Source organism: Lontra canadensis, unplaced genomic scaffold, assembly GCF_010015895.1.
Source record: "Lontra canadensis isolate GAN:19392208 unplaced genomic scaffold, GSC_riverotter_1.0 scaffold185, whole genome shotgun sequence".
Taxonomy (NCBI): Eukaryota; Metazoa; Chordata; class Mammalia; order Carnivora; family Mustelidae; genus Lontra; species Lontra canadensis.
Window position 1 is genome coordinate 705,894 of NW_022631179.1, and position 18,678 is coordinate 724,571.

Sequence of the window (18,678 nt, forward strand, 5' to 3'; positions counted from 1 at the left end):
CCCTTGAAGAAAAAAAAAATTAATCTCCCCTAAAAAAGGGATTCCCCCCCCCCCCCCCGCCAGCAGATGGCCTTTGAACTCAAACTACAACTCGTCCCTGGGTCTCCAGCCTGCTGGCCTTTCCTGCAGATTTTCACTTACCAACATTCCACCATCATGTGAACCAACTCCTTAGACTCATGTGTGTGTGTGTGTGTGTGTGTGTGTGTACACAGTTGTGTGAGTAATACAGAGGATTGGAGGGAAATGTTAAAATATGAGAGTAAACTAGCATTTACTAGTTAGCATAGAAATTTTAATGTCTCTTAGAATAGAGAAAATTGATAAAAAGCATTTTTTTATTCTTTGAAAGGATCAACAAAACTGACAAACCTTTAACATACACAGACCAATAAAAAAAGAGAAGACCCAAATTATTAATTTAGGAATGAGAGAGGGGACACCATTACCAAGAATAATCAAAAAGATTGTAAGAGACTACTATGAACAGATGGATGCCAGCAAATTAGATAATCAAAATGCAACAGACAAATTACTAGAGATGTACTACTAAAACTGAAAATCTGAATAAACCTTTAATAAGTAAAGAGATTGAGTCAGCAGTCAAAAAACTCCCCACAAAGAAAAGCCCTAGGTGAGATGGCTTCACTGGTGAATTCTAGCAGAAGTTTAGAGAACAATTAACACAATCAAAGTTTACAAATGCTTCCAAAAAAAAAAGAGCAGGAACACCTCTCACCCCATCATAGGCCTCATAGGCCGGTATTACTCTGATACCAAAATCAGGCAAAGATATCACTAGAAAAAGAAAATCTAAAGACCAATATCCTTATTCCTCAAAATACTAGCAACCCAAATTCAGCAACATATATAAAGGATTATACACCACAAGCAAGTGGCATTTATCTTAGTAATACAAGGTTGGGTCAACACAGAAAAACCAATCAATGTTATACACCACATTATTGGTAGAATGAGGAAAAAAGCCACATGATCATCGCGACTGATGCAGAAAAAGGATATTCTTTATACAAGATAAAGTACTCTTCAAACAGAGATGGTTTCACCACTTCCTTTCCTATCTGGAAACTTCTATTTCTTTCCCTTGCCCAATTGCTCTGGCTTGCACTTCCAGGACTATGGTACATTAAGTGACAAGAATGCGCATCCTTGTTGGTTTCTGGTCTTAAGGAGAAAGTTCTCAGTCTCTCACTATTAAGTACGCTGTTAACTTTTGGGTTTTAGTTCATGCCCTTTATCAGGTTGAGGAAATTCCCCTCTATTCTTAGGTTAAGTTTTTATCACCAAAGGGTACTGCAAATGCTTTTCAACCCAACCAAGGTACCAACTGTTTAGCAAGGTTGCTGGTAACTTCCACACTGCTAAATCAAAGGTCAGTTCTCTTTCCTCATCTTATTTGATCACTCTTTCCCTTCCTAAAACTTTACTTTTATTGGCTCCTAGAAGAATCACACCTGTGCACTTTTTTCTACTTCATTTTGGGTTCTTTTCTTGCCCAAATCTACACCCACTCCCTGGTGATCTCATCCAGATCCCTAACTTTAAACGTGATCTAACTCTGACAACTTCTAAATCAATAGCCTGAACTCAAAGCTGCCTACCCAGCTGCCTATTTAACACCTCTACATACATATCATAAACTCAGTATATCCCAAACAGGTTCCTTGATCTGCCCCCCTCAAACTTCTACTTCCATCTCAGGAAATGGTCACTTCACCCTTGCAGTTACTAAATCCAAAAATGGTGTTTAACTCTCCAACTTGTCTCAAAATCTTGTCAGTCTTACCAGTAAAATGTATTCAGAATCTCACCTATTATCACTACCTCCACCGAGAATATTTTGTTTCAAGCCACAATCATTTCTTGTCTGGATTCCCACATAGCTCCATGTTTTAGCCTTTGCTCCCTTACAGTTCCCTTCTCAAAAGAGCAGCTGAGTATCCCTTAAATATATGTCAGGTCACATTGTTGCTTTGTTCAGAACCCTTCAATGATTTCAAATCTCACACATAATAAGAGCCCAAGAATCCCCTCTATCCCTGTCCTCTCCACAACCATTCTATTACCTTGCCAACCTCAAATCCTATCAATTTCTCTCCTGTTCACACAGGTCTCCTTCCTGATTCTTGGAGACATCAGGGTCCTTTCTCAGGGCCTTTGCACATGCTTGTCCCATTCCTTGGAATTCTCATTCCTCAAGAGGCTCCTTCTCAGGTTTTTACTTAAATACAACCACTTCAAAGAGGTCTTCATTAACCCCCTTAGAGATATTTGATGTCCTGTTTCCCCAACTCCTCCATCACCCCATTCCTGTTTTACTTTACTTCTTAGCACTTATTATCACCGAAGATCTTATATAATTTATTTAGTTGTTGGTCCAAACCTACCCCCAATAGGAAAGCTCTATGAAAGGGTATTTGTTTTCATCTTTGTTGAAACTCCAGTGTCTAGAGCAGTCTAGAACATGACAGGCATTCAAAAAAATAGTAGGGAAAAATCCAGAAATATTAACATAAGACAGTTATATTCTGTACATACCAGAAGAAACAGCTAACCAGAGCTAATGTGGTTGTCTCTTGAGGGAAAAGGTGGGACTGGAAAGGGAAGGGAAAGGGAAAGGTACACTTGTTTGGAGCTGCAAGACTTGCAATACTGTTTGACTTTCCAAACAATTTATTAAATAAAGCCATATGAAACTGCTGACATTCTGTTGCTTTCTGACCTACAGAACAGGACTATGAAGCAATTTCATAGGCTTAACCTAATGCATATGTTATTTTAATAAAAAAAAATATTTGAGCCTGGGTGGCTTAGTGAGTTAAGCCTCTGCCTTGGGCTCAGGTCATGATCTCGGGGTCCTGGGATCGAGCCCTGCATTGGGCTTCTCTGCTCAGCAGGGAGCCTGCTTCCTCCTCTCTCTGCCTGCCTCTCTGCCTACTTGTGATCTCTGTCAAATAAATAAATAAAATCTTAAAAAAACATATTAGGGCACCTGGTTGGCTCAGTCAGTTAAGCATTCACCTTTGGCTCAGCTCATGATCCCACATCGGGCTCTCCACTCAGCAGTGAGTCTGCTTCTCCCTCTTCCTCTGTGATCCTACTTTCACTCTCTCTCAAATAAATAAAAATCTTCTAAAAAATTAAAAATTAGAATTATTTTTAAAAATTTTTGTACAGGGAATACAAAAGAAAACTCAGAAGACAAAGGAAACAATTCACAGATGTGGTAATGTAAATACTGAAATATCTATATGCTGTGAATCTGGGAATAGATAAAGGTAAAAACCAAACCAAAAGAACAGGAAAGATGTGCCCAACAGGGAGAACTAATATTCATGGCATAGAAAGAGCTCATCAAACTAACAAGAGACAGATAAAGAACTTGATAGGAAAAAAGGCAAAGATATAAGTTGAAGGGGGAAAAAAGGAGAAAAACCAAGAAAAAGTCACAGCATTATACTCACAGTATATATATATATATATATTTTAATTTTATTTTTTATAAACATATAGGTTTATCCCCAGGGGTACAGTCTGACTCACAGTATATTTTAAGGTTGTATACCAAATAATACTTTTACCATAAAACAGTTTGTCATTTATGTTAGCATATTACTTATGAGACCTCTTTTAAAAATCCACTCTTAACTACAGAGAATACACTGATAGTTACCTGAGGGGAGGCAGTCGGGACATGGGTGAAACAGGTAACGGGGGTTAAGGAGGGGACTTGCTGTGACGAGCACAGGATAATGTATGTGTTGAATCACTATACTGTACACCTGAAACTATTACTACATTGTATGTTAACTAGTGGGAATGTAAATACAAACTTTAAAAAGAAAGAAAAATAAATAAAAAATAAAAATCCACTTGGTGTTATACGCAAGTAATGAATTGTCAAACACTACATCAAAAACAAATGATGTACTATATGTTGGCTAACTGAACATAAAAAAAAAAATCCACAAAATCCAGGAGCATTTTGAGGATTTGGCTTTTGAGGAAAACAGAATTCCACATAACACTCCATTTGTTCAATATATTTATAACAAAGTAATAATGTACAAAGTACTAATATAATAGTATAATCATGTAATTTAAATTATATATAAAATAACCAGAAAGTATGATCAAACAGGGTTATCCCATAAAAGACAGTTTCAAATCTGTGGTCATTAAATTTGAAGTGTTTCTCAAAAAGAAGAAACTTACCAGAAACATGCTTAGTTTATGAAGCCTATTCTTTCATGCTCTTTTTAAAAACAAACTCTTTTTTGTTACATGCTTCTTTTCTCAGACACCTTGCTAGACTCCCTTAACTCTCAACTCCTAGCTCAATGAACTTCAAGGTACATGGACCTATGACAGTCTCCTGCTACACGTGTCAAAATAAACATTTAGGCCAGAATGAAACACTGTCATGACATCATCCATTAAAACACAATGACCAGGTTTTTCCTCTTTGCCACAGGAAAGGACAATTTTCTCTCAGAGTGGAAGTTGAATGGAATGGAATGGAATGGATGGCTATAATCGGTACTCAGGGCTTGCAAATTCAAAAGCCTACAGAAGTCAGACAGGTGGAAAAAATCTTATCAATTGCTTTACACAAATATATTTTGCACAAAAGTCAGTCCTCAGGGAAATAGTCATAACATTTGTCTGAAATACTCTTGGGTCACTTTTAATTCCCCTCACTGGAGAACATGGAGACCAAGAAATACCTCCCTGCTATAAAACAAGCACCAACACAGCCATTAGGAGAATGTCTACCAACATCCCCGTCAGCGCCAGCAAGATGATGAGTAGTGGAGACTGCGAGGAACCAGTCCACTGGGTTCCACTGACAGAGTCGGTTCTAACTTAACTCCAGCTAATTATTAACACTGGGAAACAAAGCCCTCATTTAGTCTTTTGTTTTGTCAAAGGAGTCAAATTTTTATGTAAAATTTACCAAATTTGTGGGACTAACAAAAATACGTATGTTTTGTCCAAACATGGCCTGAAGCTTGTCGGTGTGCGACCAGGTTGGATATGACTCATTGGGTGATTCATGATATTCCCATTTTACCTAGAAGGTGCCCTAGTTTCCTCTGTGACTGGGTGTTCAGTATGGTCTCCTGGGAGCACAAAGCCCACTCTGCCTTTTCCAAAAAATTATGGGTCATAGGGTATCTGTGTGTTTAATCTCCCCTGCTAATGCCAAGTTCTTTAATCTAAAGCACTCCTGTCGTCTCAATTCCACCCAATCTAGTCTGATGTGGCTTTATTCAACCAATTACTTTTGATTTCATGACTTTCAAACCTCCGGACACCTGGATGGCGTATCCGGTTCAGCATCTGGCTCTTGACTTCAGCTCAGGTCATGATCTCAGGGTTGTAAGATCAAGCCCCATGTCAGCCTCTGAGGTTAGGCACAGAGCTTGCTTAAGATACTCTCTCTCTCTTTCTCCCTCTGCCACTCCCCCCAACCTGTGCTCTAAAAAAAAAAAAATCATGAAGATATTCAGTCCTTTACCATCAGTTTCACCATCTCTGTCTACAGAAAGGATCCCATTTGCCTGTCCCACTAAAATATTTCTACTCTCAACTATAAAAACAGCTTTGAACTCGATCGCTATCTTCCTTTCCCTGTCCACTCTCACTCTTTAACACCTTGCCATCTGGCTTCCAATAAAGCTGTTTGAGAAACAGTTATCAATTATCAGTGACTCCAGATAACAATGGAGTTCTTACCAGATCCAATGGCATTTCATCCAGAACTCATTTTCCTTTAATTTTTCACCCTCTAGGAAGCCAGGCCATATTGTAGTCTCAGGGTTCCAGAGCGCAACAGAGAAAGTAACAAAGAGCACATGCATCACCTCACCCAATCTCCAATATGCCTTATGCTCTGCAACAATCACCTCTCTCCGTGTTACTGCTTCTACCTTCATGCCCCGCTGCTAAACTATAATCCTACCTAACCCTTGGTGCCTGGTTCTTATGTCATTCCTTGTGGGACCGGATCATTAACTGTGTCAGGCTGGGGGGCTGTCCCCTCAACCCCTGAATTACAGCATTTACGTGACTCTCATCAGATACTGCTTTAAGCCACAGTTACTTGGATATACACTCACCATTTAACTGAGCCAGTATATACCCTGGAAGTCGGGGAGAGTAGGTACCTCTCTATTTTAGAGAGAGGTAGAAGCTTATAATAAAGTCAGTCCATCTCTTCACATCTTTCTGAATCCAAACTTCTGAACAGTCACCTCACACACATATGCTGGCTTGGCCACGAGACTGGTTTTGGCCAATGGGACATCAGCTTCACCAGCACTACCACACTGGAAATTGTTTTTTTCTGTTGCTCCCTGGAACTCTGAGATGCGTTATGAGCGAGCATACTGGAGGATGAAAAACTATAGGACACAGAAACAGTTTTACTACAGGTGAGCATCCCACCCGCCAAACCAACCACAGGCCAGCCCAACCACCACTCTGGTTCACCAAGCTGATAGAGCACAGGAACCACTCAGCCGACCACAGACTCAGGAAAAGAAACATTTGCTCCCTGAAGCCATTAAAGTTTCTGAGGGTATGTCAAAGCTGCTAGGACTCGTACAGGAATTTAGTGAAGTGTCAGGATATAAAATCAATGCACAGAAATCAGTTGCGTTTCTATACACAACAGCAGACAGAAGAAAGAGAAATTAAGGAGTCAATCCCACTTACAACTGCACCCAAAACCATAAGATACTTAGGAATCAATCTAACCAAAGAGGTGAAGAATCTAAACTCAGAAAACTACAGACTACTCATGAAAGAAATTGTGGAAGACACAAAAAAATGGAAAAACGTTCCATGCTCATGGAATGGAAGAAAAAATACTGTGAAAATGTCTATGTTAACTAGAGCAATCTACAGATTTAATGCAATCCCTATAAAAACGCCATCAATTTTTTTTCAAAGAAATGGAACAAATAATCCTAAAATTTGTATGGAACTAGAAAAGACCCCAAATAGCCAGAAGAATGTTGAAAAAGAAAATCAAGGCTGGTGGCATCACAATTCTGGACTACGAGTTCTATTACAAAGCTGTAATCATCAAGACAGTATGGTACTGGCAAAAAAACAAACAAAGATCAATGGAACCAAATAGAGAGCACAGAAATGGACCCTCAACTCTATGGTCAACTAATCTTCGACAAAGCAGGAAAGAATGTACAATGGGAAAAAGTCTCTTCAACAAACGATGTTGGGAAAATTGGACAGCCACATGCAGAAGAATGAAACTGGACCATTTCCTTACACCACACACAAAAACAGACTCCAAATAGATGAAGGACCTCAATGTGAGACAGGAATCCATCAAAATCCTTGAGGAGAACACAGGCAGCAACCCCTTCGACCACAGCCGCAGCAACTTCTTCCTAGAAACATCACCAAAGGCAAGGGAAGGACAAAATTGAACTACTGGGACTTCATCAAGATCAAAAGTTTTTGCACAGCAAAGGAAATAGTCAACAAAACCGAAAGACAACCGACAGAATGGGAGAAGATATTTGCAAATGATGTATCAGATAAAAGGCCAGTGTCCAAAATCTATAAAGAACTTATCAAACTCAACACCCAAAGAACAAATAATCCAATCAGGAAATGGGCAGAAGACATGAGCAGACATTTCTGCAAAGAAGACATACAAATGGCCAAAAGAAACATGACAAAGTGCTCAATATCACTTGGCATCAAGGAAATACAAATCAAAACCACAGTGAGATACCACCTCACACCAGTCAGAGTGGCTAAAATTAACAGGAAATGACAGATGCTGGTGAGGATGCAGAGAAAGGGGAGCCCTCCTACACTCTTGGTGGGAATGCAAGCTGGTGCAATCACTTTGGAAAACAGTATAGAGGTTCCCCACAAAGTTGAAAGTAGAGCTACCCTATGACCTAGCAATCGCACTACTGGGTATTTACCCCAATGATACAATGTAGTGATCCAAAGGGGCACGTGCACCCGAATGTTTACAGCAACAATGTCCACAATAGCCAAACTATGGAAAGAACCCAGATGTCCATTAACAGATGAATGGATAAAGATAAATGAGTTCTGGATGGTATCATGCTTAGCGAAGTAAGTCAATCAGAGAAAGACAATTATCATATGATCTCCCTCATAAGAGGGAGAGGAGATGCAACATGGGGGGTTAATGGGGTAGGAGAAGAGTAAATGAAACAAGTTGGGATTGGGAGGGAGACAAACCATAAGTGACTCTTAATCTCACAAAACAAACTGAGGGTTGATGGGGGGAGGGGGGTTAGGAGAGGGGGGTTGGGGTTATGGACATTGGGGAGGGTATGTGCTATGGTAAGTGCTGTGAAATGTGTAAACCTGGCGATTCACAGACCTGTACCCCTGGGGATAAAAATATATGTTTAAAAAAAAATAAAATTTATTAAAAAAATTTAAAAAAAAAAAAGATAAATGAGTTCTGGATGATTCCACACACACTGGAATATTATGCATCCATCAAAAGAAAACACAAAATCTTGCCATTTGCAATGACATGGATGGAACTAGAGGGTATTATGCTGAGTGAAATAAGTCAATTAGAGAAAGACATTAACATAAGATCTCACTGATATGAGGAACTTGAGAAACAAATCAGAGGATCATAGGGGAAGGGAGGGAAAAATGAAATAAGATAAAACCAGAGAGGAAGACAAACCATAATAGACTCTTAATCTCAGGAAACAAACTGAGGGTTGCTAGAGGGGAGGGGCATGGGACGGATGGAGTAACTGGGGGATGGACACTGGTGAGGGTATGTGCTATGATTAGTGCTGTGAATTGTGTAAGACAGATGAATCACCGACTTGTACCCCTGAAACAAATAATACATCCTGCATGAATTAAAAATAAATAAAATGCAAACAGTTTCAAAAAATAAAAAACAAAGTTTCTGAGGGTGTAAGGAGAGGTGTGTTAATCGATATAGAGTATCTGGCACACTGTACTGTTCTGAAATGAGTAAAGAATTAATGCAAGTTTAACCTCTCCCTGACCATCCGATTATAGTTTTTCTAGCCTAAAAACTAGAACATTCTAGATTTCTGCATGGAGTTTGTTTTGTAGAATGCAATAAAAAAGGGCAGCATACTGTCAAAGATAAAGTATAGGCTTCATACGTGCACAGATGTGAATGTGAAACTGGGAGGCCCCATTCTCTACCTGTAGGTTTGGAGATAATACCTGTCAATTTTCTGACGCTCCGTTTCCTTTCTGTAAAGTAGGAAAAAAATCCCCACCAATCTTACAGGAGTAAAGATAGTATATATTAAATACCAAATATTACATCTGGCCAATTTCTTCGATAACCAAGAGATATCATATACATAAATACTAATCTAAAAATAAGGAGGTTGAAGCGCTTCTTTCTCAAACTGTGTTTCTATGCTATGACCCAGCACTCGTACAGGTGGGGACATGGTCACGGCAAGGGTGGGGAAGGTCTGAAGTGGGAGGCAGCTGACGAGAATTCTGATGCCTTTAACAGCTTCTAGATACCTTGGCTTTGGTTTATAACATCCCTCGGCCACTCTGGGAATGTTTCCTGGTGAAACAGACCAGCATGGCAATCACAGGCTTCATTATATTTGGGGATGTTCAGTCAACGGTTACACAGAGAGGCGCCATGTGATTAACCAATCATCAGGAAACAAAACCAAAAATGTTGGAAGAAGTTGTTTAGCTTTGGCTAATTAACAGCTAACCAGATAACTGAGAAAAGTGCAGACATGGTTTACTGAGTCAAATGACTTCGCCACAAACGCTTTTCCTCTTCTACCCAAAAACAGATGAATGATTTACAAAAACAGAGCATCTGGGAAGCTTCTGGAACAACAACATGAAAGCACACTATGAATTCCTTTATGTTCAAGCCATGGAGCCTGTTTAACATAAAGGTTCATGCTACACACCCCACCCCACCCCCACCGAACACCAGAGCATGCTAGTGCAAATACGCTCACTTAAGGTAAAACAACATCCTGGTTTTGGAGAAAGCAACAGAAAGAAAGAAGTCCTCTTCCATGACCAGTTGCTCACCTATATACGTTCCACTGTGGTTACCAGCATATTCAGCATCTTCTGGATGGAGTATAAAAGCATACAGAACAAAAGCCAAGAAATAAAGCAGAACAGTTAGAAGCCCAGCCACAGATGCAAAAAATAAATTACTTAAAACAATTATGTAAAGCACAGCATCGAACAGCCCTCACAACGCCACTCTTAAACATAAAACGTTTTGTTTTACATTTAAGCTTCAAGTGATGTTTTAAGACATCATGCAATTTTTGTGTTTCAGCCTCCTTCAGGGGTTCCTTGATGCAGTTCCAAGAAAATTGTAAAAGATCTGCCTGCACTGTTTATGCTTTCCATAGTTAAGAAAATTACAACACTTGATCCCCCAAAGTCAATTTATTTTTGTAAATCAGGCTCTTTGATAATATGTAAAATATAGCACTGACTTTGGATTAGACAAAGACATTGAGATTAAGATACATGCTTGCTTTGGAGGGGAAGAAATTCTGTGTTGGGAAGGAATAAAGGCATACTATTTCTCTTTTTGTGGTTTATGAAAAAAATGAACGGATGAAAACATTTTAAAATAAACGATGTGTTATTAATTATTCCTTAGAGTTAAGTGAAAACTGGGTTATGCATATCTTAAAAATTTAATTGAAGTATTGGGTACTTATTACTATACATCCCTTATCTTCACATAAATATGCTTCTGGAACTATCAGCACAGCATGTGCTGAAATCAAATAGTTGAGAAGATTCCCCTGACATCCTTATGTTAAAATAAGGATGCCGATAGATCTGAGTAACATTGAGACAGAAACAAAAACAATGTATTATCAGATTACTTTCCTTATTTCTGCTATATGAAGCAAAAACAGTACAGTTCTCAAACAGAGTCCAACCATGAGTTCTGGTACTGTAACATCAAGATGGAAGCTTGGATATATAATAATCTTCTATAAACTACTTGCTATATTCAATTTAACCCACACATAGCTGTACTAAATAAAATTAGTAGACTGGGGCAGGGAAGCTTTTATACATGTACCTTTAATTTCCTCTGAGAAGCACAAAGAAAATGAGAAAGGAAATGATTAAATGTGCAGAAAATACAATTAAAAGTAGGAAGAAGATGCATCTGAGGGAGAAAAAAAAAAAATCTACCTACCACACTCAACTGATTCCTCATCTTAGAAAAGCCAAAGGGGAAAAAGAAATGTATTTTAAATATTTCAAAATTATTAGTCAACAAACAGAATTCATGATAAACTACGTTTTAGACTGCACTATAGTCCTGGTCTGAAAAGAATACGTACACGAAAGCAGTAAAAGCGCAAAGTCTTCATTCAGCTTATTAAATGCCCAAATGGGAAAAATAATAAGGAAAAAAAATTTCCAAAGTAATACCTTCAATGGGGGATTATTTTCATAGGACATTTCTGTTTATAAACTAATCTGTTTAACACTTAGGATATATATTTAGAAACAACCCTTAAAATGCCCTTAAAACGTCTCAATATCCTGTAAATTTAAGAGTATTATCAATTTATTACACATATGAAAGGAGTCAGGAAGAGCCCCTTTACTTCATTCTGGCTACAGTATTAATAAGAGGTATTTTAAAGAATAATTCTAAAAATCACTAATTGTTACTAATAGGAAGGAAATTTAAGAGTTCCGTGTGACTGAGGACACTCACCTTCAGTTAAAGGTGGAAAAAGAACTGGCAATTTAATAGAAGCAAAGTCGAACCACAAGTCAAGGTAGAACATGTTTTGCTACGAGATTTTGGAGAAGGAATAGAGCTGATCGGGACAGTTTTCCGCTCACTTCTCTCTCCAAACTACAGGGTAGCAGTCAAAGAAAACACTTAGGACAGTGTGTGCACCACCACTCTATTTTTCTTTTTCAAATACCTATGGGTCCTCCAACTGGATTGGATCTATTTGAACATAATTCGCAAAAATGACAAGCAAATCATTATTATTTGGGCTCGTATTGAGAATCACTCAAGCTGTGAATTTATTTACACTCATTACCTTCATAGCTTTGAAATGCCACGTACATCTAGAACAAATTAGCAGAAAATGAACAATAAACTATGTGATACGGATTAGCCGAGCCAAGCAACCAGGCTTAGGAAAAATAATACGAGCAGAGTCTGCAATCGCAGACACCCCACCACGAAGCGGGTTATTAAACAGAAGGTATATTTTCTGAAGGAACAACAGGATTGACTGAGTGCTGCACTCTGATTAAAGAACCAGTGTCAAGTCCATCAGATTTTATCATCTGATTAAAAAGCCATGTCTCTCACACACACGTGCGCGTGCGCAAACACACTCGTGCATAAGAACAAAAATTAAAACACCAAGGTCAACCCACAATAAAAACAAACATCTCCAGGTCACAAATAGTACGGCATGTTTCCTATTCTAATAAAAGTTGGTGAATATGCTGTGTACATTCTCAGAAGAGTGTTTCTTCCGTGCTCTAAGTAGGAAGAGAAGCTCTTTTTTGTGCGATAACCCACATGCATATCTATCTCCAAGCCAGCCACAAGCTTCACGGACAGCCGCAAGGAAAAGCAAAGAACACTTTTCCTTACACTTAGCAAGTCTGAACAAAGAGGAAAACATAGAAAGGGTTGATTTCAGAGACATTTGGGACAACTGCACGATTCTGAACTATATTCTTAACGAAGGCACTGTTCTGTGTACACTAAATGCATAGACGCAATGAATTCTCACACCGCTCCACGAAGCCAGTACTGTTCCCTCCGTGTCACAGATGGCAATCAGAGGGACAGAGAAATGAAGCACTCTGAAACGAGGACCCACACGATCTGGCTTCAGAGTTTGCGTTTTTAAGTACCATGCTATACAATCACGCCAAAATCACTTTTTATTTACTCTAACTGTATGCTAGGAAATACAAGTTGGTGGGGAGGTCAAAAAAGTTAATTTCAAGCTTCCTGTCTACTCTCCATACCCTCCCAGCACACCAGCCTCTTGTCTCTTCCCCCAAAGCTCGACCCTCCCCGGCCGAAAAAGAGTTCACTCTCCACATCTTCAAGCACTGACGAGCAAGACGGGAAAACTACAAAACCACAGAAGAGAGGCCACGAAGGTCACAGAGAGTAATTGTGGCTGTCTTCAGAGAACGGAGTGGAGATGCTTCGGCAAGATGAATCGATGAGCCCCACGCAACAGGGCATGGGGAAATTCTCCATGCTGCTGGCCGCCAGCCTCTCTGAGCAGGGCAACGTCAGATATTCTCGGCAGTTGGAGACGTTGTGTCTACATAGGCGTGTGATCGCATTTACGGGGTCAAAGCTGTGCTTTCTTCTGCCTCCCTCTACCCACATCAATCTTCCCTAAAAGTCTGCAATAACCTGTGACCACAGAGTACACCCTTAATAATTAATCAGCCTTTTCTTACCTGGTTCTTATTATTTGGGCTCGTATTGAGAATCACTCAAGCTGTGAATTTATTTACACTCATTACCTTCATAGCTTTGAAAAGCCTTCATAGCACTCATTGCCTTCATAGCATTGGGTTCCCAAGACAAAGGCAAGAGACAGTGTGGCCTGGAACCCTTCATATGGAAAAGCGAAAAGCTGTACCTTCTGAGAGTGTTCTAGAAAGAATATCTTCAATTTACATAAGAAGAACACAGTCGACTGACATGAAAAGTGAGCAATAATAATTAGGCCATCACCTCAACCATCTCCCGACATAAACAGTCAGACATACAGTTTACAGCCTAGTTCATCTGCGCCTCTGTCCATACAAACTCTGAACTTTGGCATTTCCCAAAGAATATCAGTAAATACTGGGGTGGGGGGGTGGGGGCTACTTTCAGTATTTTTAAAAACCCCCTATGTTTCTGTTAACACAAAATCCCACCAATATTAAGAAATATTTGACAGAGTTTTAGGCATACAAATTTAATATACGAACATAAGCAACCTACTTGTTAATTTCTGAATTAACTTTATATATGAGCACACTAAATAATTACTGTTTAAGGGGCGCCTGGGTGGCTCAGTGGGTGAAAGCCTCGGCCTTCGGCTCAGGTCATGACCCCAGGGTCCTGGGATCGAGCCCCGCATCGGGCTCTCTGCTCAGCAGGGAGCCTGCTTCCTCCTCTCTTTCCACCTGCCTGTCTGCCTATTTGTGATCTTTGTCTGTCAAATAAAAAATAAATAAATCTTTAAAAAAAAAAAATTACTGGTTAAGATGCCAGGAGAAAGGAGCTTACTCAGTTTGAATAGTTGTAGCGACCTAGAACATTGTATATATATTATTCTCAAATGCTTGGCCTTCCAAAATATTGACACCATAAAGAGTGAATTCATTTGTTCATTCCATGTTTAAACTGTACTGCTGGTAGATTGTGATCTTCAACCCACGAAATGCTTGTCTTTGAATGGACTTGGTTATACACTGCTTGAATGGACACCTCTGGCTCCAGTTAAATATTTTCTCTTGTACCCACACGACAGCAGTGACAATTGGTTAAAACAGATTTTAAGATATAATATTTTGTATTTTTACCTTCAAATCTTTAAAAAAAAAATCATACCTTCAGGATTTTTTTTTAATTACAAAAATTCTGTAAGAACTGCTTTGTAAAAGAAAAATTTTAAATGGATATTATTCAATCAGCAGTATGAGATCTTTTAAGGTATTTATACTTCAATAACTAAAAAAAGAAACTAAGCACCATAAATAAAAATCATACTGGAATCTTCTCCTGTAACATACACTACTTGAATAAGAGGAGGTTTTTCTGAATACCCTGTAAACTAGATTTAAAATGTTATATACTGTTGAAGTCTAAGTTATTAATGTTTGTATTATTAGGAAGACAAAAACTTATAAAGTTTAATTTCAACAGAAATGGAACCAACAGCATTTTAATTAATCAAAGAAAATCATATTTCTTTTTGAAGGTTAGGTGAGATCATATTGCTTTATATATGCAACTGAACTATAAAAAAATAAGCTTTTGGCAGAAAAATCACAGAGTACTTTCAATAATATCGACACGAAAATTGCAAGCTGCCAAATGGCTGTCATTAAAACTTCTATACGTTACTTAAGACATAAGACAGGCTTTAAACTAATTTCCAAAACACTTAACCTGGGTCTTTCATGTAAAAATCTAAAAGTCGGTCACGTCAAAGAGAACTGATCAGACTTCTAGGCTGTTCTGTCTCTATTACTAAAGTAAATCCATTATGTGAGAGCCTCTCATCGGATGAAGGAGAAAGGGAGGAAACATAGAATTCTATTACCAATTTCTTTGTTGGGTTGGCTACTCTTTGAAACAACAGGAAGAAGTGGGGAAGAGTCCCCTCTACCAAGCTTCTAAGATTCACTTACGCTTTAGTTTTAAGAGTTCATATTTTTTAGGAATGTTTAAATACAAGAGGCAGATTATTTTGTTTGAGAAGCCTATTTTCTCAATCTGTATCAGATATGCCAAGATTCTTGAGGGGAGGAAATAACCAAGCATCTAAGATGAATACCACAGTTTGGCATAAGGATGCCAGTTTTAAAGCCTGAAGATGTCAGTTTTATGGCTCCTGTCTTTATCTACCATGGAGTCAGGATCTATAGCTCGAGTCCACATAAATGCCTTCTCCAGTCCTTTCTGACTTTGATCTTGACATTGACTGAACCCTTAAATTTCCAGAGCTTTTCCTCCATGTGAACTTGAGTTATGATGATATACTGTGAGTCAAATAAAGAGTAAGACCACAGTAATGCAAGCAATTACTCTCTGAAAGAAGTTAACTGGCTAATATGATATATATTATTATCTGATTGAAGTCATTATTCTAAATTCACTGTTTAACACAATCTCCTAGGTTTTAAGCGCACTTGTAAAATTTAGTGCCGAAAATTATCAATATGACTATTTTATAATAAATTTATAAAACACCAGCATGACAGAATTATTTCCCTTTTAAAATATATATACATTAAATTAGAAACGTTTCTTAAAACCTAGTCTATGAATTATTATTCAAAGTCATATAAATAAAAGATTTTATGTTAACTTTGTTTTTCTTCATAATGTTATTCTGTAGTTTAGCAAAGGACAAGATGGATGTCCTATCCTAAAAATCTAGGTACCAAATGTTGAAGTCCAGAAAGTGTTGGGTTAGATGGCCTTTACAGTTTACAAGGGTAGTTATGTAAAGAATCACTATCAGATACACAGATTACAGAACAAAGTGAACAAAGTGCTTTTAAATGACCTTAAAAATGTTCAGAACCAGTATAATAATTTTTGCATAACTTTGGAGTTCAGAGGTTTAGGAGAAAACATTAAAAGAAAAACTTCAAATGGAACTTTGATTCTTTGACAATAAAAGTACTAACTTTCTATTTGAGCTTCATAGACACAGACTGTCTCTCTGAATAAGGCCATATTTACGATACACTAGTGATCTGGATAATGTTGACCCGATTTGTTTTTATTTAAAAATAGAGAACATCCATATATGAGAACCACCAATACATGAATATCCGTGAATTAAGTCTAATTAAAAAAAAAATAGAAAAGAAGGAAAGGAAGGAAGTGTGGATGGGAATCAGTAAACATTCCTAAACGGTCTTCAAGAGGCAGCAGAAACAAAACAAAACAAAAAACAAACAGAAAACAAAAAACCCTAAAACATCCAGATAATGACATGTTAGTAATTTCGGAATAAATATTTCTCAGAGTCAAATATTAAAGACTATCACATAAAAACTCCGCATAGTAACAGACAAACATTGCCCATTATAATTAAAAGCCCACAAACATTCCCTCTGACATTCACACACATTTATACTGCAACTAGTTTCAGGAGAGCTGTTAGAAAGACAATATACACATTTTATGTAGGTTTTTTTTTTTTTTAAAGAAACACATTTATAAAAACAAATAAATGAAAATTCACAATTCTACCACCTGGAGATCTCTAAGTGGCCTAAGACTCAAAAAAATTGGGAGTAGGATTCAGATTCGAATAGAATCACACTGATTTCCTTCTCGTGTGACATACATTGTAACCCCCAGGCACCAAATGTGTAAGAAGCCTGCAGGACCCCAATTTAGAAATCCCTCCAAGGGCGAGGGAGGTGGCCGCCGCGGAGGCTCTGCCAGCGAAAACTCATCGCATTTAGGAATGATGCAACCTCTGGTTAAACTGTACACTTTCCGATGTCACAATCCATGCGGCATTCTATGACAAGGGGGTTTTCCTTCTGCCCAGACTCAACGGGGCAAGAACAAGCAGGCTTTTGAATCAGTGCTCCACCTGAAGTATCCGCTTGCTTGTGAGATTTATACTATACTCGACCGTAGTTTGGCTCTCTTAAACTGTAATTCCTACGCAATACGCGTCGACAAACTGACAGAAATAACAGGAGATGTGAAAAATGCGACAATACTAAAACCAGATGTTGGGGTAAGATTCCAGCATCATTTTACTTGTGCGTTCGTCTTTTATTGTACAATCTCTGTACTGAAAACAAAAGGCTTTTTTTTACTCTTAAAAATACCTAGAACCATGAAATGTTTAGGGAGATGGAGGAGGAAATTTATGGGATGGGGACTTGACAGGGGTGAGGGGGTGGGGTGTAGAAGAGAAGCTAAGAGAACAGGAGTGTGAAGGGAGGAAAAGAATGCAGCCAAATCCACACTATCTTTTTCTCAGTAACCCTACCTCATCCTTTTCCTGCACTTGTTTTGTTTTAGTCTTGTCTTGTAACAACTCCAAACAGGCGAGTTGCAGGTCAGAGATACTCTGATTTCTGAACAAGCAAGGAGCTAAGAAGAACAAGAACAACTCTTCTCAGGCCCAACTGCCTTTGTGCCCGGGAAAGTAGTAGATTTTCTTCCCCTGATTTTACCAAGAAGTGTCTTACCCGAACCTTCTAGCTTTGGAGGAATAAAAGCACTGCATTTGAGGTTACATTTATAAGAACACCCACGTTCAGAAGTCAAGAAGGGTAGCCTTGCTAGTTAGCTGCTCAAAGTGTGAGTCATGGGTTTATTACAATCAACCACAAACACCCCCTTTCTTCAAAAGATTCACTTAAATATTCTACTGCCAGTTTCTTATTTGTTTGGTTGCCATGAAATGATGATCCGAAAGCTATCACAGGCACCACGAGCTCTCGTCCTCCCACAAACACCTGCTTTAATAGTCAAAAATAAACAGCGAGATTTGGTTACTCTGCATTTTTATGAACAAACTTACATGATTTCCTGTTGGAAACTTTCAAGGGCTGAACTAGTATTTCTGGTCGTCTCAGAGCCAATCTCCTGGGGGAAAAAGAAGGTCAATGCCTATCAATTTTCAGTACAGATCCAAGATTAATATAACACCAAAATATTAAAAGTCCCAAGGGAGGGGGGAATGGGAAGCCAGGGGAAAAAATGAACACAATGCAATCTATTCAAATTAAAAAATAAATCCTCTCCTTTTCAAATTTTTATAAGTCATCCCCACTCCAAAATCACTCTTCTTTCCCCCCCATCTTTCACATCAATACAGTTTCAGATATTAATGTGCT

At 38.4% G+C, this 18,678-nt stretch overlaps 1 protein-coding gene across 4 annotated transcripts in view; it reads right to left on the reverse strand.

The window, feature by feature from the left end:
• The window catches only part of MPP7 (membrane palmitoylated protein 7), a 289,738-nt gene that overhangs the window by 67,377 nt on the left and 203,683 nt on the right, over positions 1-18,678 (reverse strand). For 2 of the 4 annotated variants that reach the window (XM_032847122.1, XM_032847120.1), the window contains exons 11-14: positions 18,363-18,427; positions 11,267-11,287; positions 11,147-11,158; positions 10,120-10,161 (exon numbers count right to left, since the gene is read on the reverse strand). In XM_032847122.1, coding sequence (XP_032703013.1) covers positions 10,120-10,161; positions 11,147-11,158; positions 11,267-11,287; positions 18,363-18,427 — 140 coding nt within the window. The remainder of the gene's footprint in view (positions 1-10,119; positions 10,162-11,146; positions 11,159-11,266; positions 11,288-18,362; positions 18,428-18,678) is intronic. The other 2 variants (XM_032847121.1, XM_032847123.1) reach the window with 2 other exon arrangements.